This window comes from Dryobates pubescens, chromosome 16 (genome assembly GCF_014839835.1).
Source record: "Dryobates pubescens isolate bDryPub1 chromosome 16, bDryPub1.pri, whole genome shotgun sequence".
NCBI lineage: Eukaryota > Metazoa > Chordata > Aves > Piciformes > Picidae > Dryobates > Dryobates pubescens.
Window position 1 is genome coordinate 15,212,107 of NC_071627.1, and position 24,989 is coordinate 15,237,095.

General features: G+C 39.4%; 1 protein-coding gene across 1 annotated transcript in view; it reads left to right on the top strand.

Annotated features, from left to right (window-relative positions):
- ATP10B (ATPase phospholipid transporting 10B (putative)) overlaps positions 1–22,436 on the top strand; it is a 207,080-nt gene extending 184,644 nt beyond the window's left edge. Inside the window, exons 10-21 of the mRNA XM_054168268.1 lie at positions 879–1,131; positions 2,017–2,252; positions 8,013–8,192; positions 8,703–9,288; positions 9,821–9,927; positions 10,640–10,766; positions 12,233–12,417; positions 16,344–16,656; positions 17,814–17,890; positions 18,459–18,584; positions 20,302–20,502; positions 22,290–22,436. Of these exons, the coding sequence (XP_054024243.1) occupies positions 879–1,131; positions 2,017–2,252; positions 8,013–8,192; positions 8,703–9,288; positions 9,821–9,927; positions 10,640–10,766; positions 12,233–12,417; positions 16,344–16,656; positions 17,814–17,890; positions 18,459–18,584; positions 20,302–20,502; positions 22,290–22,436 (2,538 nt within the window). The remainder of the gene's footprint in view (positions 1–878; positions 1,132–2,016; positions 2,253–8,012; positions 8,193–8,702; positions 9,289–9,820; positions 9,928–10,639; positions 10,767–12,232; positions 12,418–16,343; positions 16,657–17,813; positions 17,891–18,458; positions 18,585–20,301; positions 20,503–22,289) is intronic.
- The last annotated feature ends 2,553 nt before the right edge of the window (positions 22,437–24,989 follow it).

A 24,989-nucleotide genomic window follows, 5' to 3' on the forward strand; every position in this document is an offset into this window, starting at 1 on the left:
ACAGGATATAGACAGAAAGGACATATATTCTATCTTTAAATAGCTCCAGAATCTCTACCATATGCAATAAAGTGGATGCTTACAATCAGCTTCCTTTTTTTTATCTTTTTTTTTTTTTTTCCTGTCTATGTCCAGAATTCCAAAATAAGACTGTCTCTTCATATCTCTGGAAAAGAGCAAAACAAAAATTGTCATTTTTGCCAGTAGGGAATAATAACTAGGTATGGTTCAGCTGGTTTAGGAAAGAATCTAAATTAGAGGTAGGACGCTTGTATATTTGAGTTTGATTAAACCTAATTGGGAGAGAACATTTTATGGGATGAGGGGGAAAAGCATGTTTATTTTTCAGATTTCTTGATGCAACTGCTGATATTTAAGAGGACAGAATTTCTTTAATATGAATGAAATACAAAGATAACTTTCAGAGCTGCTCAGAGATTCTCTGTGGGGTGTGTTCTTCATTACTGAAACAGAATATTTGAGCATCTTAAGAATTCATTATTATTTCTGTGCAGGGAAGCTAGTGGGTGGGAAGTGTTGTATGTGTAGTAATTGCTTGTGAACCTCTTTTACATTAAGAATTAGTCTGTACTAGTGTATCCTTTCAGAGTTTTGTAATATCCTCTGAAAGACCCATCTTTGTGTTTGGTATTCTAGGATTTTTGTCTTAAATTTGTCCCTTATTGACTTTGTTTATCCATTGCAGTTGTGCGCAGGATATATTTTTCTCCCCTGAACTGTTATTGTTCAGTCCTATAATATGTCTCCAGGAACAAATGTTTCTCTGAAAATTGTTGGCATACCTGTGCCAAAACATTGCTGACAGAAAGCAATAAGAGTTTGCTCACCTCTCACTGAGTATTTAAACTCTCTTTCAGGTTTTAATCCCCATTTCTCTTTACGTGTCCATTGAGTTAGTCAAGTTGGGCCAAGTCTTCTTAATTCACAATGACATTGACCTGTATGACGAAGAAGCAGATTTGCCTATACAGTGTCGTGCCCTAAATATTACTGAAGATCTTGGACAAATCCAGTATATCTTCTCTGACAAAACTGGGACACTAACAGAAAACAAAATGGTATTCCGACGCTGTACTATCAATGGAATTGAATTTTCACATCAGGAAAATGGTAAGTGACTCTTTTTTGGTATTTGCTTTTCTCTCTGAGCAACTAAATGTTACTAATTTAGAAATTAATTTTTCAACATACAGAGCCTTCTGACTGTATGTAGAGCTTTGTGGATTTGTCTTCATTTTATGAGGGAGTCCTATTACAGAGTTTTATGGAAGTGAGGGTGTTTTAAGTGATTCAGAAATCAGATGGGAAAGGTTTTCTGGTTCCCTCTGCAGACATCTTAGACTTTGCCCCACATTCAGTGCCCACTTGGGTGCAGAGAACATTTCCCTTTCTAAATGAATACCAGCCAACCTTTTACAAACTCACAAACTGAGATTAGTTAGCAATTAAACTCAGTGGGTCCAAAAGTAATTACCATGGTCTTCTGTGTGGTATGCAAGGTACAGCAGTACATTTTCCTCAGGCAACCCTAGCTGCAATCACACCTGACATTTGATGCTCTGAAACTGAGGGTTTGACTCAGGCCCATTCTTGGTCACTACTTTCTCTCTCTACACAGTGCAAAGGATTTTATTAAGCTGGCAAGCAGTTGCCAAAAAGGTATTTGTGCTCTGTGACTGAAAACATCAGGATATCCACGAATTATTATATTTCACTCTCCTCAGTCAACTGCAAAATTCAGCTAAAGAGACCAAGCATTAGCAGAAGTCCACAACAATGACTGATCACTTCAAATATTCATTTTTGTTTTCTTGCAATAATAAATATTGGAGAGGGGAAGTTGCCAAAGTAGATGGTGAGGTTTTTCTGGTGCTGGCTTTTGATGTGTCTCAGCTTTGGTTTAGTTTGTTTCCGTTTTTTTAACCGGCCAACATATTCCTCCTGCGCATGCAAAGAAGAGAGCAAGATGTAAACTTTCTTTCTCTCTTTTTACAGCCAAGCGCCTGGAAACCCACAAAGAGTTGGATTTAGATGATGAAGAATTTGCGAAACTTCAAAGCTTCACTCTTCCTCCCATGAATATTGAGAGAGCAGCCACTTATAAACAGAGGACCATGAGACCTCTAAGGAGGTCCCAGAGTGCTAGGGCTCATTTTCAAGGGCATACGAGGAACAGGTCACTTGGTCGTTGTGACAGCAACCGGTCTCAAGTGGCATTCAGCAGCACCATTGTAAGTACAAACAGACTGACCTAAGACCTTCTAAGTTCTCCTTTCTCTGACATTTTGTGATGAGAAGTCAACAGGATGTGGAAATCCAAGCCTCAGGGCAGGCAAGAGGGAAGGGGGAGACGAAACATTGAGATCCTTGCTTAGAGTACACAGGCTGCTGTAAAGGATGAGCTAGGTAAGGGTCTGGGAATCTGGGTCTGTCTGTCAAAGTCTATAGCAGAAGAGTAGGGTCACACAGGCAAGTTTTTGTGATAGGTTGCTTGATTCATTTGGGGCCCAAGGGTTCCCTCTTGCCTGCCCTGAGGCAAGATGTTGACTCGATGGAATGTGTTCGAAGAAGGGCAACAAAGCTGGGGAGGGTTTTAGAGCACAAGCCCTATGAGGAGAGGCTGAGGGAGCTGGGGTTGCTTAGCCTGGAGAAGAGAAGGCTCAGGGCAGACTTTATTGCTGCCTACAACTACCTGAAGGGAGGTTGTAGCCAGGTGGGGGCTGGTCTCTTCTCCAGGCAACCAGCACCAGAACAAGAGGACACAGTCTCAAGCTCTGCCAGGGGAGGTTTAGGTTGGATGTTAGGAAGAAGTTTTTCATAGAAAGAGTGATTGGCCATTGGAACGTGCTGCCCAGGGAGGTGGTGGAGTCACCATCACTGGAGGTGTGTAGGAAGAGACTGGATGGGGCTCTTGGTGCCATGGTTTAGTTGACTAGGTAGTGTTAGGTGATAGGTTGGACTCGATGATCTCAAAGGTTTTTTCCAACCTGGTTAATTCTATTCTATTCTATTCTATTCTATTCTATTCTATTCTATTCTATTCTATTCTATTCTATTCTATTCTATTCTATTCTATTCTATTCATTCAGTTCCTCTGTCACATAGCAGACATCAGTCAAGACTCCTGTTTTTGGAATATGAGAGTTTTGTCAGTTGTTATCCTAGAATTTTTCAGCTCAGTCAGAAAACCATGAGTGATGACTTCCAAAAACTTCTTATGGGTCATGACTTTTTGCAGTGTGATAAAGGAATTTCTTGACAGTATATTCCCCTGGTGTTTTTTCACTGTTAGGCCTCTTCATTTTCATCTATAAATAAACTGCCATGGTTTGGATTTTTTCCACTGTAAAAACAATATCTGAGGGGCTAATATCAAACATCTGCTTTGTAGTGAAAGATTAAGTTCCTGTTGTGGAAATACCTAGCCTTAGTTACTTTTAGGTATCATTGTATTTGAATACATCATTTAGCCTCTATGATAAATACAAAGACATACTAAAACTGGCAGCACTTCAGTGTTGTCCAGAGGCTGTCCTGTATGGTGATATCCTCCCAATGATGCACAATAGTATCCTTCTTTACCAGCCAAGCTATTTGCCTGTCACTAAAGGGGGTGTCATAAACTTTTCCCTCTTTATGGCTCCTGCCCTTTAGAACTTCTACCACCTTGTCTGACACATTTGTTCTTTCCTACAAATCTGGAGCATCTTGTGTACTCCAGTTACACAGTGTTGTGGGCTTGAACATATCTCAGTAGTCAAAGCTCCTTAAGAAGAATCCATCTTTGGACCATGTGTGAATGCAGACACAGATACTGCTATTTGACTTGATTAAGGCTTGCAGAGCTCTTTTGGATGAATAGTTCTGCTAAAATAAAAGCTTTGAAGTATTCTGTGGCAGCCAATGATTGAAAAATACAATCCTCACTGTAAATTGTCAGGCTCAGCTTTTTCAGATCAACAAAATCCAAGGGAAAAAACAAAGGCTTTACAGAATAAACAACATAAAGTCCAAAGGCCTGTAGCTGGCAGTGTACAATTTGTTGTTGTTGGCTTTTTTCTTAATAAATGTCAAGTTTCCAAGGGTTGACATGCCAGCCACTTGGAAACTATTCATGAAAACTGGTAGCCTCAGGTAACAGTAAAATTGAAGAACTTTGCACTGCTGAGAAGACACAGTGGTTTTTGGGTAAGGGTTATCGCAGCATCTGCTATGAGCACCTGCATGTCAGGAGAGTTGCCAAGAAAAGCATTTTGAAGCAAGGAGGCTTGACATAATGGTATCCTACAAAATGTAAAGAGTTTAATTGGGAAGTAACTGTGCCAAACAAAAGATAATCATTTACAAATGTCAAATTTATATCTGAACAGTTTTTAAAGGAAAATTATCTATGCACCAATCACAAAATTTACTTACTCTCAATCAACCTTACAGGAATCAGTGAGAAGCAGGTTGCATATGGTATTTGAAGTGCATTTGTGCAGTGGTAATTGATTGTGCCTGCAAATCAGGGTATTTGCACTTTGCCTCAGCATTCTGAGCAGTTCCGCAATTAGGATGCTCGGCAGCTACAGAATGTATTTCAGCCTGTCTGTGAGAGTGCTCTCTGCTTGACAAGTTTTGCTGTTTTGCTGAAATCTGAGAAGCTCTCATCAATTAACATGTTCATTTCAGTGTGTCTCTGAGATAGGGATGAGGACAATGGGTTTTTCATGGCATTTGGTAAAGTTAATTAAATTGGAGCCTGCAGATCCTAAGAATAACTAAGCAACATTGCTTGTGTTTTCCAGAGTAAAAGGAACACAGGTGTGACGTAGAACCTAACTCCTAGGTCTTATCCTCTGGTTTTGTTCTTTCCAATATTTTTTTGTCCACAGTCTTCATGATTCATAGCAGTTTATGGAGCCTCCTAACATAACCTTTACACAGTTCATCAGAAATTGTGAGACCTATATCCAGTTACATCTTCCAAAAATTCAATAGCAATATCTGTTCAGTGGGTAAGAGCTTGGCCAAGATTTAGACAATTGCAAATTCCTATTTTATTGTCATCATTAGCAAGCTATTCTTGCTCAACATAAAGACAAAGAGATAAGAGATCTATCTATTAACAGTTACGCTTGGAAGATTAGAGACTGAGCTGAACAGATCTGTTAGAACACAAACTCAAGCTATTCCAAAAACTTAGAATTGAGAGTCGCTGCCAAGTCTATAGTATTTATGTTGATAACCATTAAAATGTGCAATGTTAGTGTATGTCTTAGGCTTTACATGGAATGGAAAAGAAAGAATGGTGTAGTCTTTACTTCAGAAATCTTACTTCAGAAATCTCCTGAGATGTCTGAGAGAGAAATGTAGTGACTGATTTGTTCATTTCATAAACATTTATGAGAAACCTGGATGGAGACATATCACAGAATCACAGAATGGTTGAGGAGGAGAGGAACACCCAAACCCCTCACTCACCTACATCCAGTGGTCCAGGATTGTGTCCAGCAACAGAACAAGAGGACACAGTCTCAAGCTGTGCCAGGGGAAGTTTAGGCTCGAGGTGAGGAGAAAGTTCTTCACAGAAAGAGTTACTGGTCATTGGAATGGGCTGCTCAGAGAGGTGGTTGAGTCACTCTCCTTGGAGGTGTTTAAAAAGGGATTGGGCATGGCACTTGAAGCCATGGTTTAGTTAGTCATGAGGTGTTGGGTGATAGGTTGGACTTGATGATCTCTGAGGTCTTTTCCAACCTTATTGATTCTATGATCGTATGATTTTAGTACAGTAGGAAAAATACAGAATGATAAGCAACTTTGAAACAAGATAGAGACTTAACATTTATTCTGTGTACCTATAGGTATTCCTACGAATTAAGATCATAACACAGTTCCTTCTAGATGTAATAACTCCAATAAATAGTGCCTTGCCCATTAGAAGTATTTCATGAAGATTTCAGTTGTCCTATTGCCATCAGATTTTAGTGCCATCAAGTAAAAGAAATGCTACCCAATTAAAGAGGAAATCTTAAAAACTGAATGCCACTAACCATTTTATAACATCAGCATTTTCACTAACAGTTGCTAATACTAAAAGGATGGTAAAGGTAACTGATCATCATCATTAATGCTACTTTATTTAATTTTCTTTTTTTGTTCATTTTTATATGTATTTAGGCTGCTCAGAGAACAGACTTGTTTCTCTGAATTGTTTTAATTGTTTTTCTTTAATCTGAAGATCCTTAAGTCTGGAAATTCAGGCCAGCTCTGTTTTCACTGAATGTGCAAAAGAAAATGAGAAAAACTTCTCTGATAAATATTGGGGGTTTGTATTATTTTGGCTTTAGACAATTTTACATTTTTCCAGAGGAAAAATCTTTACCTCAGAAAGTTTCTCCTAAAGTGGAACATCCACTAGCACATTGTCATTTTTAGCATGAACTAGAGGCAGATAGTAAGTATATAGATGTGAAAGAAATTGTGTGGGATGATGATAGATAGGAGAGGCTGAGATCCACGTGGAAGATAGTGATGGTGATTCTAATTGTGGTAATGCATGAGGAAGTTATATGAATAGGTGGGCAAGCAGTCAGAGAGTCTCTAATTGATCATGTTTTGATTTTAATATGATTCTCAGCATAATTGATTTCACGGTAGTGTCTGCATACATATGTTCTTCATCAGAATTGTCCAGTTAGGCTATCTGGGATTGCTAGCTGTGCAATGAACAGTACTGCAGCAGAGTTACTTGTCTGCTACAGCGTAAAATTGTGAAGGGATTTCTAAAGAACGACAGCTTTAACTTTTCTGCCTCTGATTCCTTCAGAGAGACCTGAGAAGATAACTGAGAAATCAGGCTTATCCTCAGTATGTATCAGTTTGCTAGAGAAAGGACAGCATCTATACTTCAAACATTTCCCCATGTGTGAAATAGGGAAAAAAAGGCATGAAAACACTGAGCCAGAGCCTCCTGCAGCAGAGAAAGTGTAAAGTCTTGTTCCATCTTTGGGTTACAGTTGAGGTCTGTGTTGCAAAATGGGCAGATTTAGCTGCAATTATTAGGATGGTGTAAGAACTGCTATTTACTTTAGCAAGCAGTAGCTACAATGCAACACACTCATCTCGACACAACACAGGCATGAAGGTGGTTGGTTGACTTCTGTTGCATATTTAGGGGACTTAAGAAAACTGTGCCAGATTGAAAGAGAAGGTAGTAGCTGAGATGAACTAAAAAGCAGAAAAATCACTTTGGCAGTTTCTTAAAGAAGGCATCCAAAAGTGTTGGCTCACAAGAAAGTCTCTTTTAAATTTGGAAGCTCTTGTTAAATATGGCCCTGAATTAAATCCAAACCAGACTCTGCTAACATGAAATTTCCATTAAAAGTACTACTCCCACAGCCCTACATCAAGTTAAATTGTAGGTAAGTGACATTGTTAAGTAGTTTGGCTTGCTAATTTAAGTTTGATTAGAAAGAATGTGGTAGTAAAATTACAGTAACATTTCGGGAACAAATGGAGTATGTATGTATTTATTTATTTATTGTAAGAGCTGAGGAAGGACAATTTGAGACAGCTTCCCTTTCTGGGTGCAAAGGAAAATGGAAACAAAAAGTGATACTGCTGTAGCAACGCTGTAAGCCTTGTTGAAATAAAGCTCAGCTTCCACACTGAAATGGGACATCCGAAGTTGGCTCCTATCCTTTAAATCTGCACTCAGTGGTTTCAAAGTTGGAGGATACAGTATAGATTAATTTTGATTTCTAGTGGATCTCAAAAACCAAATAATCTAAAATCATCTATTTCAAGATGCATTTCCTTCTAATGATCTAGTTATGCAGCTTTTAGAAATGTATAATTTCTTTTCCCCTAGAAGCACAAAAAACATTTACTTGCATAATTCTAGGTGTAAATTCAGTAAGAGGCAAGAAGAAGCTGTCAAATTGATAGTTCTTCCTTGAGGACAAAGATAAACGGGAATAATCCTCATCAAGTAATTTCTCTTCCAGGAAAAGGATGTGACTCCTGATAGCAGGCTGCTGAGGCGAGTGAGAGAAGCTGCACTCCAGATTGGAAATCTTTCTTCTTCTATACATACAAATATTTCCACATCCCTTACTGACTTTTTTCTTGCCCTTGCCATCTGCAACACAGTCCTGGTCTCCACAGCTACCAAGCCAAGACAAAGGGTAATCTAGTTTTAAGTATATGAGGAAAATTGACTATGCTTTCATCTAACAACATAGAGCCGTGTTCAGTGAAACCAAAATGGTGATAAACAGTTTGTTTGGGAGTACTCCTCAATATCTTTTTACCTTTTATGAGCTATCTATTGTTTCCCTGCCTATGTACATCCCTTCTTAATGTGGGTTTTTGTGTTTGATGAGTAGCTGTGGCTATCACAGTATCTGCAGTGTGTCAAACATAGTGGATTTTCTCTGATCTGCCAGGTCACTGACAATTGCAAGGGGCTTCATTACATCTCTGCTTCAGAGGTAGAGATATAATTCTCCATCAAATTCGTATGGTAACCCATCTATGGCTCCTCCACTGAATCTCACCACCACAGCTGAATAGGGGAGAGGAAAACAAAATGGTTTTCTAATTACTATCATTTGTATACAGAAAAACATACTGAGGCTTTGAAAAGTACTTTGTAGTTCGCATTTATTTAACTATAGGTTTTCTTATATTTCTAGGTCACTGTCCCACCACCCATCAAACCTTCAGGAATCACCCTGGAGAAGATTCACCAGATATTTCAACGGCTAAAATTAGCAAGCCTTAGTCAGTCTTTTTCATCTTCTCAGTGTAGTTCAGACCTAGGTGCCAGCTTCAGTGCAAAGAACACAGAGGAGCGTCTTGCTGCACTGGATTGTTGTGACAATGATGACGACTGCTGTGCCAGTGGTAGAAGCGATGAGGTCCAGGGCAAGGACAGCCCGGATATTGGTAGTGCTTCCTTGGATGAGGTTTTTAAATCTGTGACTAGCAGTTCATTGCCAGCAGACTTTTGTTACGAGGCTGAGAGTCCAGACGAGGCAGCGCTTGTCTATGCTGCTCAGGCATATAGCTTCACTTTAGTGTCCCGAACTCCTGAACAGGTGACTGTACGATTGCCACAAGGCATGCTTCTGACTTTTGATATTCTCTACACTTTGGGATTTGACTCAGTAAGGAAAAGGATGTCTGTAGTGGTGAGACACCCTCTAACCAAGGAGATTGTTGTCTACACAAAAGGAGCTGACTCTGTTGTAATGGACTTGCTGGAAGACTCTACAAGAGGTAATTAGCCAAGAAGCTATTTCCCTTGTGTTTGCTGTAAGGAAGCATAAAAAGTTTGCAGTACTCTTTCCTGTGTGAAATATTATATTTAGGCATTTAGAGAATTAAAAAAGAAGAATGAGCCTTTCTCTGTCCTTACAGATCAGAACAGAGGTATTTATTTAACCTGAGCAGCATTTCAGAATATGGAATGAGCTAATTAAAATTCACTGACAGTGCTAACTCATGTGGATTGTGTATTGTGCAATAACATTGCCATAAGGGCCTGACCATTGTATTTCAACTTGTCAGCGAGAGGGCTAGAACATTAACAAACAAACAAAAAACCCCAAGTAATCTTATCTTATAGGAAACAAGCTGCTTTAGCAAGACTTCAGCTTATGCACAGCCAAGAGTTTTGAGCTTTTAAAGGAATTGCTGTTATACTGGAATCCAGTTTTCTCTAACACCTACTCTTTTTTTTTAATCTTAGGCCAGTGGATCTCAAATTATCTGTGCTTAATATACAAAAACTTTTCCTTGTATTCCACAGCTGACATTAATGCAGAGAAGAGAACAAAAAGAATAAAAGAAAAAACACAGAAGCATCTGGACTGCTACGCCCGTGATGGCCTACGAACTCTGTGCATAGCTAAGAAGGTAGGAGGGCATCAGCTGCTTATGTAGTTTTGCTCTGCATGTGTCAGTAGACTTATTTTGAAGTGTTATGATTCTTTCTGCTTCAGATAACAAGCCAGACACAGCCCATCTTTTTGTCCCTCTATTTGATTGCTCTGCAGTGTTTTTTTCCTCAGGGTGAGCAGATGATGGATTTTTGGTCAGCCTCAAAACATTCGTTTCTGCTTCTCTTATAGTAACTCTAGCTGACCTTCTCTACAGTGATTCCAAGCAAGAAATAAAAAGTCTGCAGAGGATCTAACCTTGTTCTGTTGTGCTTGGCATTCAGCTTTCAAAACTCTTGCCCTCAGCCTGGGTTAGTACATCTTAGCCTGATGCATTAGCACAGAAGTTGCCTATGTGCAACAGATAGGTCATAGCCAAGCTCTGGAGAAGTGTAGAGCAACCTGCAGGAACTCTGTGTTTCAGTTCAGAGTCTTAGCTGTGTGACCAAGAATTTCTCCAGTTCACATTTTTAAGTCTCAGCTGTAGGCCATTTATACAAACAGGAAGGCAGGTTTCTTTCTCTCATCAGTACTTGTTCTTGCAGTCTTCTCTCAGAAAAGTTTGTGTTATTTTAAAGATGACACAGTACTTTACTGGCCTGGATAAGAGTTAAATCTCTGTGATCCTGAATGTTGGCATTCTTCTCTTATTTAAATTTAAAATGAGCTGTTTAAACTGTGTTCTGCAGGTCTTGAATGAAGATGACTTTCAAAAATGGGCCAATTTTCGTCGGGAGGCAGAAGCTGCAATTGACAACAGAGATGAGCTGCTAATGGAGACAGCGCAGCATCTGGAGACCAAGCTCACCTTGCTGGGTAGCTAAAAATAAGAGTCATCATTGCGTGAAGTATCACTTGCTCTCCTGTGATATTCTTGGCAGTCAGACAGACAGCAGCTTATACTAATTTATATCAGAAAGTCTTCCTCTGAGATTTGGAAATCTCAGGGCTAGGCTATACAGCCCAATGACAGTGTCTCAACAAGTTCTTGTGCATTTTTAGTACAGTAACTTTGAAAAACTGTGCAGAAACTGTCATGTGCCCAGAGTACAGAACATGTACCTTAGTCATTACTGTGCCTCTGCTGACACAGTAGATAATGAAGTTCCCATAATCCAATCATGTCTCTGTGTCCTTAGATAAACCTATAAAGTACTATAAATTAACTTCAGTTTTGAGCACAAATTCCAAGGGAATTTTGGTAATTAAACTGTATTATAAAACCAAGTGACTTAAACAGATAGGCATTTTTGCTAGTGACTTCCTGATGCTGTTTCATTGTCATGATAGCTTTCTGCACTTTCTAAAAGGGTATTTGTGCGCTTGTGCATCATCCATCACCATTGTATATAACACTATTCTGTTAAATTCTGGAACACTTCAAGGCTTTCTTTTCTGTTCCCAAACATTTTGTTCTTTTAAGACTGATTTTCAGAGTTGCCTCAGTCTCCTCTTTCTGTAAATCCAATCTGTGCCCAAACTTCATTATCCTGAATTTCTGTGATTGCAAGCTATTAGCATTATGGCTTCTCATAATCTCTGCAGTGATTTAAAAAATTAGAGTAATAACAGTAAATGGCATAAGCAGAACCATATAAGAGGTAATGTAGATCTTGTCAGAATCTGTTACCTTTGCCAACTCCTAAGGCTCTGCGCTCAAACTTTATTGCACAAAAAAAATGTTCTTTTGCCTTAAATCAATATCTATCTTTAATGTATCACAGTTACAGCATCTTCAAACTGACCTCTAGTGGAAGAGATAAGAAGGAGAGTATTGTAACAGTCAGGTAGTGATTTACCATCAGGATGAGTGTTGGCATCTGCTTCTAAGTTTGCACATATTCAAAGAGAAAACTTCCTGTACCTTGTCTTCTTCCTTTGATGAGTGAAACATCTAACTTGAGAGTAGGGATAGCATTCATTTAAATAGTCAAAGTTCATCTTTTCTGGTTGCTTTGACAAGACTTAATGCAGTATGTTAAAAATGCATATGGTACAATTCCTCTGCCAGTACACTGTCATTTTGGATTATTAAGGAGAAATGAAATGCATTGTTCTAGCAACGAGTGAAAGGAAAACTTGATTGCTGACACATTCAGATCTTAATCCAAATGCAGATCTTGTGCCTGTGGGTTTATTTGCTGGGAATTACCTTGGCTCAGCTCTTAATAAGTTCAGAATCACGACTGCAAGTCAAAGATCTTTTCTTAAAGAAAGAAAACAGCCTCTTGATTTTCAAATGAAAGAAAAATAGTTCACCTCTTCTTTTCCTGTTTGCCCAGGAGCAACAGGGATTGAAGATCGGCTCCAAGATGGAGTCCCTGACACTATTGAGGCTCTTCGAGAAGCTGGGATACAAATCTGGGTGTTGACAGGAGACAAACAAGAAACAGCAGTTAACATCGCCTATTCCTGTAAACTCCTGAACCAAAGAGACACTGTCTTCACCATTAACACTGAAAATAAGGTGAGTGCAGAGACACACACAGAATTTCCTGTCTTCCCCTTTCTTTGTGTCTTGCAGCCTGGCACTGTTTTGCTATATTCAACCAAAAACCCACAAAGCAGCATTAGGCCAGAAACTCTTTAGATCATGAGCTTTAGACACTTATGTGGAGTTTTATTCAACAGAAATGCAATGATTCTTCCAAATGAAAATATTCTTTTTAAAAAATACCTGAATAGTGAGCTTTAGAGAGAAGGTAATATGGAGTTTAAGTGCCTGGTTCCTTAATAAAGTTGACGCCTGGATTTCACCTTGCAAAGGCATTTTAACTCTAGGCAATACCTGTAGGAAGACATTTGAAAGGTACAGGGGTGAGTTTGGTCTGGCAAAAGTATGCAGATGTACATTTAATTAAATTCAGAACCTTCCAGCCATGTGTTCCCTAACAGAATTATGCTTAACTAGAAATTTATTAGTGAAAATTTTAATCCAGCATCTTTTTGTGTAAGCAGCATTTCACCTTCTTGGAAACCTAAATGTAGTTCTTGTGGGCCAGTTGAAAACACAGTCACTTCCTTGACATTCTTGGTGGCATACATAGTTGCTGTGTACAGACAGTCCCTGAATTTCCATGGGCAATAAGGTCAGGCAGTAGGCAAAGCAAACACTCCAAAATGAGGATAGTCACTTCAAAGGCACATCTGTCAGCATCTAAGACTCACTAAAATACAATGAACAATCTGTGGTGCAATCTATGGATATCCCTGAAACTGTCTGAAAGGACAGTTTGAAGTGGATAAATGCCATTTTTCCTGGTAAAAGTAAAAGGCTTTAGAAAAGCAACCTTGACTTTTGCAGGTTGTGAAGCAACATAAGCAGTATACCAGAAAAACTATGCCTGGCTTTTGGACAGCAGAATAGCCACCACTGTGCATAGCCTAGTGTCTCATCCCTCCAGGCATCATGATGGGACAGATGGCTTTGCGAAATGGGTTTAAGGTATCATGGTTAAACCAGACTTGTTTGTTAAAGGGAGGTCAGCCCTGATCATTTCTTAAGCTCACAAGCAGGATCCAAAATAGGTTTTGGTTGGGTTTTTTTGCTAGTGACCTCTCTACCTCCCATACAGCCCTAGAGGCACCCTAGGTGGTACAGTCACCTAGCCACTGCCCTTTTCCCAAGTGTGCTGCTCTGTCCTTTCTGTGCAGCCTGCACTGGTGGTACATGCTCAGCAGTTATAACAGTTTCAGGATCAGGATCACAGAATGTTAGGGATTAGAAGGGAACCATGGGATGAGTCTTTCTGTGGGTAGGCAGGAGGTTGAGGAGGGAAGATAGGGCTTCTTTCTGCAACAAAGCAAGTCACTGGTCTCAGATGCCTGTGGTGGTTTTAGGCTATGCCTTTAAAATTTAGCTACAGATTTTGAGCAGAAAAGTAGAAAAATGTAAATGAATCATTATTGGTGTGAAAAGGGAAACAAAAAATTATTCTAAACAACTTCATTGGATAAATATCTAGAATAAGACCAGCTGTACCATAACAATTTTCCCCTCTTCTCTTGTGATCTCGGCTGTTTTGCTTCACTCGGGCTGGCCTGGACTAAGTCTAACCCACTGCTTCTCTCTCCGCTCCTTTTCTCTCTTGGAACAGGGGGGTAGTGGGTAGTGGCAGTGGAATGGCTTCCCTGGTCTCTGACCAGGGGAGTTTTGGTGTTGTTTGCTAATTGTAAATACCCGTATAATATAGTAAATCCTGTCTAATTTGTACATATTCATTGCATTCCATTGTAGAGTGTAGATTTTGCTTGCAAATACAGCTTCATTTGCTTCCGAGTTGACCTGGCAAAGTTAATGCTAGGGGGAAACTTCAACCCACCACAGTGCCTCCGTTTTTATCCCCACAGAAGGGGGTTATCCACACAAGCTCTGCCTTTCTTTCACTATTGTGAGGGTTAATTAAACACAGTTAAGACAGTGACCATTTCTCTTGTGGCAGGCAATTGTATAGAGCGGTTAGCTGGCCTACTTTCTAACTGCCTTTGTCTGGGGTTAGTAGCTCTCCAAACAAGAATAAAATCCTATGCAAATGTCTCTCTTTTAATGTCATGGAAATAGGGAAACACACAAAGACGATGTGGAATTTGGCACAGAATACCTTCCTTGCTTCAATGTGTAATTTCATTTGATACACATAGCTGCTTTAATGGAAGGCAGAATGAATATATTTAGGATGGAAATTAGAAGATGATGTCTGTCAGAAAAGTGATGCTGCAGGTGGAACCACCCTGACTCCAGGAAACAGGCATGTGCACGTCTCCATGGCACCCTACGTGGCCTCGATTCAGGCTCAGGTGCAAGCTGCACTCACTCATCTGGGTGCTTGTGGGGATATGTGTGGTAAGGTGGGCCACTGGAGGTGCTCCACAATATGATTTAGCTACCTCCAATTCAAAATGAAGCTGAGGACACTGCTTCTGAAAAGCTCTCCCAACGGCAGCAGAGGGAGAAAACAAATAATACACACAAAGTGTTTAACCCATTAATTTTACATAGAATATACATAGAATAAACCAGGTTGGAAGAGACCTTCAAGATCATCGCGTCCAACCCATCAACCAATCCAACCCACCTAAACAACTAAACCATGGCACCAAGCACCCCATCAAGTCTTCTCCTGAAAACCTCCAAGGACTGCAACTCCACCACTTCCCCAGGCAGCCCATTCCAATGGGCAATTACTCTCTCACTTGCCAAACTTAACCCCTGAATCCCTTTAGTGGGAAAGATCGCTCTTTAGCCCCTGAGCCCAGAAGCTTATTCAAACACTGAAAATTAAATATCTTCCAGGAAGAAGCAACACAACTAAGTAGTTTGGGACGTTCATTTAAAAACACAATCCAAGGCAAAACAGGAATTTCCACTACAAGTTTTGGTTTGTTCACAGAAAAATGATACTTCTTTGTTGTTTTTTTCAGAGGTTTTAAATGTGCAGGCTAGATGCAGCTTTTTATTAGATGTCAGAGGTACGTTTGATTCCAGAACCTCCCACTTAAGTGTAATTTAAATCTTGCAAACATCCTACACATGTACCTTATGCAACATAAAGTGAAAATAACATTTTAGAACTGAATCATCACTCAATATAGCTGACAGATAAGGTAGAAAAGGGAGTGATTAGTTCTTCAGGTATTCAGCGCCATGCCACAGAAGGAGGACTTCCAGTACTTGCCAGCAGCAAAATAACTCTCAGATAATTCTGGATTCTCTCTGACAATGGTGTGCCAGATTAGGAAATTAGTATGGGAGAGGTATAAATGCCCAAATCTCCCCTTCAAACTGTTTGTGTTTGATACTAAGTCGATTCCAGCCATTTTGCACCTAAAAGCAGACTCCTGTCTGATTTGATGAGAGGGAAAGAGGTAGTTTGTATTTGAGGCAGAGTGCTGGGCAATACGAGACTTGATTTCTGCCCCTATCTGTGACACACACCTGACTTGTGCCCTGGGAAAGCCAAACTGTCAAAGCTGCTAGGTAATTTTGAAGATCTTAAGCTCTTGTTTCTCTGCTGCAGTTTATTTCTGAGGCAAGCAAAAGTTGCAATAGCTACATTATTTATCTAAGGACTAGATTTTTTTTCATTTCCTTTAGAACACAAAGGGTTGTTTTTTTTTAAAGTCTGAACTTTTACCATTGCAAATACAAATATGGACTTCCTTACTAAACTTAACTAGCTGATAAGATGCAGTGTTTTCATTGGAGAACTTGATGATGTAATCAAAACAATCTCCAATCTGATGAATCAGCAATTATCTTAGCCAGTTTTCCCTGATGTCTATCTGATAGTCTTAAACCCACTGGTGGATTATACAAACATACCTTTATAAGGTTCTGTGCTGTAAAGGGAGATGGAGATAACTCTTTCTAGAACCATTTATGTTTTCATACAGGAAACCTGTGAATCTCTTTTGGATTTAACCTTGGAAGAAGTAAGGAAGAATTATGAGATTAAAAAACCACGGAGGAAAATTTTTGGCATTATCCCAACATCTTTGTCAGCAGCGGAGGTGCCCAGTCCTGAATTTGGACTGGTGGTTGATGGGAGGACATTGAACATCATCTTCCAGGGAGGCCTGGAGACAAAGTTCCTGGCACTGACAAAGCACTGCCGCTCAGTATTGTGCTGTCGCTCCACTCCCCTTCAGAAGAGCATGGTGGTCAAACTCGTCCGGAGGCAGCTTCAAGTGATGACCCTGTCGATAGGTACCTCCATTCATTCTCACAGGGGAAAGGGGAAGCAAGTCCTTTCTGTGTTATAGAAATGTATGGAATATTTTGTACAGACCACTTCTTCATAAAGATACAATGGAAAAATAACATTGACTAGTCTCCTGATCAAAAAACATGTGAAAGTCCTTCTTCAGCTTTCCTTGAGTTAATCTGGCCTGCAGTTACACAAGATGAAGATACTCCCAGCAATCCCTTTCATGCACACCACTACAAATGCATGTACACATTCCCTCCAGAATGCCCTAGCTTTGGGCATGGAAAGCAGTCAATAGTAGTCACTATTTTGTCTTTTCATAAAGCCCTTTTCCTGTCATATTTTCCCAACTGGTGAAACAGAGTTATCCCCAAAGTGATATTAAGCACTGACTCATTTGCTTTTTACCTCCAAATAATGTGAAATACTTAGAGTTTCCTGCTCCACTTTTGGTAAGTGATCCCACTAAAATCCTTGCAGAATTGATTTTTATGACTTAAAACTGAAAAATATACCTCTGTGGACCAAACAGAAAAGAAAATGGCTAATGTGTTTTAAAATGTCTTGCTTTGCCTTAGAGTTCAAAATAGAAGCTTTCAGCCTTCCACTTCATTTATTTTGCTTTACCAGCTAACCTAATTCACAGTCTCTGCATTGCAGTCAACAACCATCTTGCTGCTCTTTCCATGGAAATTTGGTTATGTACTTAACATAATGCTGCAAGTTGAAACGAGCAGAATAACTCCTGAAACTGTCTTGTTACGTTGTTAACTGCAATCAAATTTATCATGTAATTTGGAGAATTCAGTGAAGTAGTGCTGCAAAGCATGGTGATGAGCATATGGAGTCCACCAAGCAGAAATGTGCAAAACAATGTATATGTAGGTGGTGTAGGGCTGTCCATGTCACCACCCAGCTGGTCCTCATGTCAGGCTTAGCCCTGCTGGATCCAAGTCTTTTGGAAAGGAGAATGTTCCAACCAATATCAGAGCCTAGAGGTCATGACTGTCTGATGATGAGTACCAGTTACCCTAGTTAAGATGCATGGTAGTACAGAAGAGCCTTTGTTCATTAGCATAGCTAGGCTTATTTTCTTGTTCTGATAGAGTCACCCTTTCTTGCACCTTTATTGTTTCTTCCTGTCTTCCCATTCTAGGTGATGGTGCAAATGATGTAAGCATGATTCAAGCAGCTGATGTTGGAATTGGAATATCTGGACAAGAAGGCATGCAGGTATCTCTCCAATTTATTTCCATTCTGCTTTTGTCACATGGTCTCTTGCTCCTTAATGAGTTTCACAGCAGCCCTATACTCTTGACTGTCATCTTCAAAATGCAAGTTGGCATCCTTATTGTCATAAATTAATATGCAGTTTGTGATTATGGGTCCAGCCAAAAAAAGAGTGTTTTGAGCCAACAATTAGCATGCATGAACAAATGTGTGTTTGCTCATAAGCCTGGAAAATTAGCAGATGCCTGGCCAGTGTCAGGTTAGCATCTGGTTTCTGATTCATTTCCAGGCTTTGTTCACAATCTACAAGTGTTTTCTGCCCAAAACTCTTTCCCATGCATCTCCCTTCCTTATTCCCTACGGTAGTAATTTCTGCAGAGGTAAAAAGTTCCAACTATTTCCCGCTAGGTTCTTGCATGTTTGGGGTTTTTTTGTTTGTGGTTTGTTTGTGGTTTATTTTTGTTTGTTGGTTGTGGTTGTTGTGGATCATTCCAATGTTCACGTTCAAATTCCTCCATATTGGGTGGAAAAAGAGATTATTGTAAATTAATGTGAGTTCTTTTCACCAAAGGCTGTGATGGCTAGTGACTTTGCCATATCCCGATTTAAACATCTCAAGAAACTGCTTCTCGTACATGGACATTGGTGTTATGCTCGTCTGGCAAAGATGGTGATTTACTTTTTCTACAAAAATGTGGTAAGATTATTAAACTTGTGGAGGTGTCCATCACAGCAAAGGTTAAGTCTACAGCATAGAGGGGTGGAAGGGTGTGAGTGTGGAGTCACCATCACTGGAGGTGTTTAAGAGACTGGATGGGGTGCTTGGTGCCATGGTTTAGTTGATTAGATAGTGTTGGGTGATAGGTTGGACTTGATGATCTCAAAGGTCTTTTCCAACCTGGATAATTCAATTCTATCCTATTCTATCCTATCCTATCCTACCCTATCCTATTCTATTCTAGCCTAGACTATCCTATTCTAGCCTAGCCTATCCTATTCTAGCCTATTCTATCCTATCCTATTCTATTCTATCCTATTCTATCCTATCCTATTCTACTCTATTCTATCCTATTCTATCCTATCCTATCCTACTCTATTCTATATGATGTGGATGTTGATTTGTATTCTCGTTTTGTTTTTTCCAGCTTATACTCTCTTACTTTTTAAAAGGGTACAATTCCTGCTTCTTCCCTGTGCAAGTTTATAGTATGCTGCCTCCCTCTTAGTAATGTGCTGCATAAAGCAGTGAGGACAATATGGGTTCTAAATATATTTTTAAATAGCATTACTCCAGAGGGGAAAAGGACTCAAGGCTTAGTACCTTCTATATGGTAGTTCAAGAAACTTTATTAATAATGCCCATGAGCCTTAAAATAAAATTTACATGAGGAAGAGCAGATTATTAGTGCTAGAATGTAGAAGATGACTCTGCACTAAGGATTGGCTGCCTGTGAAACCTCTGCATTTTTTTGCATTTAATTTGATGGGAACCACTTGGAAGTAATGATGCAGTCACATCTGGCATTTTTATTAAAAATTTAATGTATATGCAAATGAGCTGCACATTGAAAAATAATGTAAAGTGTAAAAAACCTGAGAGTAACACAGTTTTTACAAGACTGTGCAAACAAGTCTGTTTGACATGAAATACACCGAGAATGAAAAACTATTTACTTAGAATTCAAAGTATCTGTTTGGGGTTTTCTTAATAATTTTGAATAAGGATTACTTTTTATCACTGTTAAAATTTATAGGAGAAATTGAAACATTTTTTCCTTGACTGGATATTTCTTTTTTTTTTTAGAGTCCAAAGGGTATTTATTTGCAATGTAAAATAGCTCTCCAGACTGGGCTGCTGCTGCTCTATTATCTTGCCAGTATGCTCCGTTAGGGAGCAGTAGGCCTTTGATTCTGCATGGACAGCCAGTTTGTAAAAGGATTTGAAAATTTGCTACTCAGAGCTGTGAACAGTGTACTTAATTATTCTCTGATATTTTCCTAAAGAAATCAAATGGCTTTAAAAAAGCTGCATCACAGTGGATTTATGTGAAGTAGACCCTTAAGACAGTGCTTTGTGGAGTAAAAGTGCCAAGCTGCCTGATGGTACCATTAACCAAAATAATGTCTCTGTTAGTAGTAAATGTAGTACATAAACCTTGTAGGTGAAACTACGAGCGACATAGACCATCTATACATTGCAAACTAAAGGATCCAAATCAGCTTTAACAGTAGATAACTGTATGGAGAAAAGAAGAGGATGTAAAGGAGAAGCCACAGGAAAGGTGCAGCTTCATGACACCCGGGACCTAAAGGAAAAATGAAATCAAATGGGTATTAAGGATGTGCTTCTGCCCAAGTGGGGAGCCACAGTTTGCCATGTAACAGAATGTTTTTTTGTCTTTGCTTCTCCACAGAGCTATGTCAACTTGCTCTTCTGGTACCAGTTCTTCTGTGGGTTCTCAGGCAGCACAATGATAGATTACTGGCAGATGATATTTTTCAATCTCTTCTTCACCTCAATGCCACCTCTTCTCTTTGGAGTCCTGGATAGACATGTTTCTGCAGAAACACTTCTAGTTTTACCTGAGTTGTACAAAAATGGACAAAATTCAGAGGTATGTCTTGACTGCTGAAATAACTGCTCGATAAGCCAAAGGAACACAGGGGATTTGGTTTTGCAAGGAGGGAAGGAAGAGTTTAGATTTACTTGGAACCAAATGATCCATGTATGGTGTCTAGTTTACTGATGTTCACTGAAAGAAGGTGTAATTGTAGCTGCCAGAAGAACTGGCGAGGAACGCATGATTAAAGTTGCTTCCTGGAAGTGAGAGTGCTTGTTCACAGCTGGAAAGTGTAAATGGGAAGGTTAATTCTGCCATTAAATACATGGAGCAACCCAGTTTGGAATCATCATGCTACATTCTAATGAGTAAAGTTATGTGTTAGTAGTGAATCATCTCCCTGTTTGGTGTTTCTGATCTGAAGAGGTGATGGAGCAAATACACATGTGTATGTATATATGCATGCACCATAGATGCCTATCAAGTTCCTCAGTTAAGGCATAGGGAGAAATTAATAAAACAGGATTTGAAACATAACAAAAGAGGGTAAAATAGTTCAGATTAAATTCTGCCCAGATTTGGTGCCTCAAACAATTTCAACCCACTGAAGAAAAAAAATGGTTGTTAAAATGATTACAGAAAAAAAAGTGACAAGAAAATGCAAACACTTAAATTGGTAAACAACCCAACATTGTTTTCTACTCTGAAGTTCAGAAATACAGCCGTAAATTCTTGAAGGATTTTATCAAAATTTGCTGTCTAGGCTGTTCCAGGCATGAAGTGTTTCATTTATTAAATTCTTCTACTTTAAATATAAAATAGTCAGTATTGATAAACCTCAGAAAACATGCACGGAATATATCATATTTTTCATCTCAGTTTGCCTGTCAGGTTGAGAGAACCAGTCTGCTCCCTGTGTGTTTGCAAGGAGCACACATATACAGGCATAGATATCTGGGTTTGCATAGACACACATGCAGTAGCACTTATTCCCAAACTGCCCTTATATCTTTAACAGGAAATTATCAAAATGTTAATGAGCAAAACTTGAAGTGGCTTCAGTTTCAATTCACAAAACTGCAGGGTACTTAGGAATTCTTCTCTGTTCTTTGTGTCCTCATACCAACTTTCATTTTCCTGGACTGTGAGTTTTTAGCACTGATGAGCACTAGGGATTCACATTGTGTTTAAGAACATTTTGAAAAACCTAGGCAAGGGAGTGTAGAATTTGAGGACTCTCTGTAGGATTTTCCATCCTTTTTCTCAGGAGCTCTTGAACCTCAGATATATATGAAATAAATGCTCTTTACCATTTTGAAGAGGTCATTGTTTTTGCTTTGACATTTTGTCTGAATTGAAACAGCAGAGGCCTAGCCTTCTGTCACTCCAATGATGCATCCCACTCTACGGAAGCATGGCCCCAGAGGTCACTAGATAAGTTTAAATATCAGTAGTCAAACCAAACTGTCACAAAATAGGTATTTCAACAGAATGAACCCCAACAGAAAGGATTTTTGATCAGTTCCAAAGCTCTAGGAAGAGCTTTGTTTGAAAATGGTTTTGAGGAATGGGATCCATTGAGGAGGGATGGAGCTTCATGAAATTTGTTTTTCTAAGACTCTTAGTTGACTATCTCATCTTCCAAAAAATTGTCTTTATTTAACAAAGAAAATGCCTGTTCTAAGAGAAGACTTTGGGCTAAATTCAGGAGGCATTTACTCATGAAGGGACACCAGTTAGCTATAATCAGTGGTGTGAATGGAAGGAAAACAGACAGCATTTATGTCTGCACTAGAGATGTGTGTCCCATCATAATGACTGTTATCTATAAACTCCTGCAGATATACAAGCTGTCAACGTTTATTATTACAATGTTGGATGCCTTCTATCAGAGTCTCATTTGTTTCTTTGTCCCCTATTTGGTAAGTACTGTGGTCATTAATATTCTCTATCATCCTTTAAAAATAGAAAAATTTACTTCTGAATAGTGGAGATTCATCACAGTCTGTCTGCCTGTTTTCTAGACTTACAGGGACTCTGACATAGATGTGTTTTCCTTTGGAAACTCCATCAATACCATCTCCCTCCTGACCATTCTCTTGCACCAGGCACTAGAAATGAAAACATGGGTATGTGTTTCACCTGTCCTGCTCTTTTTCTTTTGTGACTGTAGCATGTTGTGTAGGCATGGCATTGTCTTTCAGAGTCATTTACCTGAATTTTGGGTCACAAAAAGCAAGTAACAGATGCACAGAGATTTCACAATGTGCCAGAATTATTACCCTCAGGATAATACTGTCATGGGCGCAGCAACAGATTTTGTTTCTACTGTGCCTTTGGACCAGGACAGGACACAGTTTTTACACACTTCAGTATATGAGAATATGTTTCCTAAAGAACTTCATTCACTGTCACTGTTATTTTGTAGGTTAATCTCCAGGTGTTTCTCCTGCTGTACTTTTCAGGAGCTGGATTATTGCTTATGTACTTTCCAACCTGTCTTTGTAACCTTTTGTCATACACCCAGAGCCCGAGTTTCACAAGCTGTCATTTCATTCAATTCTGCTTACAGACCCTGTTCCACCTGGTAACAATGGTTTGCAGTGTGCTGTTTTACCTCATCTTCTCTCTCATCTACAATGCCGTCTGTGTGGTCTGCAACCCTCCCACCAACCCATACTGGATTATGGAGAAACAGTTTTCAGAGCCCACCTTCTGGTTACTGTGTCTTATTACCCCGCTCATCGCACTCTTGCCAAGGTTGGAATGTTGCACTGTTTCCTCTCAGTCTTTGTTTTGCGGACATGCAGGCATTTCAATGAAACAATAATAGTCATGTTGTGTATAGAAATATGATATAATATGATATGTTGGGCATGTGTACTGCACAGGGATAAGTGATCAGTATGAAAGTCAGATGGCTGGGTTCAACTTTCCAGTTCATGAGCCATTAATTTATCCAGTTATATAACCCTAGATGAGTCACTACATATCTACTGCTTTTGCTATCCCATCAGGAAAACCTTTCTTTCTGGGGTGCTTCAAAGTTTACCAGCACAAATCTGCTACACAGTTGTTCACTATCATAGACACAATGTTGTCTTCCTGATCAAGGCTAGAAGGCAAGCCTTTGAAATATTCCTATGTGCTTTAATCTCTTTCTTAAGCACATTTCAGTGCATTACTAAGCCAAATGCAACTTTTCTATATGAAACAGTTTTCTGCATTTCTGAGTTTTACTCTGTGCAACAAATCAGTTATGTTAAAGACAGCTTTAACTGAGGCTAAATAATATTTGGAGAGGAATAATTATTTTGATAAGCTGCTAAAAAAAATGGATTTGAAAACATGACTCTGTTCCCATATATGTATATGTTAACCTTACTACTTTAGGTCCTTAATATCTTAATCATTCTTTAAGCAGGTAAGCTTTGTCTGAGTTGCACTACTTATGTGTGCTTGAACCATGAAAGGAATGAGTTTGTTTGACTATCTTCCTGGTCTCCTTCTCCTCCTAATTGTCATGAAGTAGTGCAGCACATTTGTATTGCAGGAATCAAGAAAATATTTTTAGTATCTCTTTTGTAAGTGCTGTAAGGCACTAGAATCTGAGCCTCCACTTTGTCTAAAAACCCAAACCTTTCAAGCCTAGATAATAGTTTTCTTCAAATTAGTATTTGCCCATTTGAGTTAAGATGCTCTTGTGCAACTTCATGTTACATAACTTCAGGTCAGGAGAAACAACAAATAGTTCAGCAAGGTCTCTTGTCTTCTAGGCAGGGCATCTCTTTCCAGTCTGTTGTATTCCTGTGTGATTTTTGTTTTCCTGTCAGCCTTCATTCACAGTGTCATTTTTGACCCTCAGCTACATCCCAAAAAGAGGTTAGAAAATTCTTCTATCCATCTTGGGAATTCAGCAAGGTTAAGATCATTGGTGCCTCAACAGAACATTGAGCTTAAAGATTTATATTTTCAAAAGTGAAGAACTTCTGCTCCTTCACATAGGTACCCCAGATTACTTTCAGCGCAGTCCGCAGCTCACAAATTATCCAGCCCGTAGTTTGTGCTACAAATTAGCTGTGCCAGAGTATCATAGCAGTAGTGAAACCACCTTTTGTTAGAATGTGCTTGATTTTAAGTTCAGTTGGTTCATCTCACCATGTTGCCTGTTCCCCTGCTATCTCCTTCAGAAACCAGCTGGAGCCCTAAGATTCTGCTTTCTTTCTAAGACACTTTGTTAAAGTCCTTGCTTTCCTTGGTTCTTCCTTTTGCTGCTGCCTTCTGCGCTAGCTGATACTTTGAGGACCCTGCAGGCACTGTGGGGGTGCTCACCAGTGTCCCTTCTACATGTGGGCTCTCCCTGGAGCATAGTCTGGCAGTGCTTGGTACAGAATGTATCTTCTGTGCATCTGCATCTCAAAGCTGCCTCTGAACTTGGCTTTGGGACATGAACAGCACAGCATAAGGTACTAAAATCCTCGAGTCTGAGAAGAAAGGGATCTTCTTCTGCCTGGCAAGGCCAGGCACTATGTTTCTTGGAG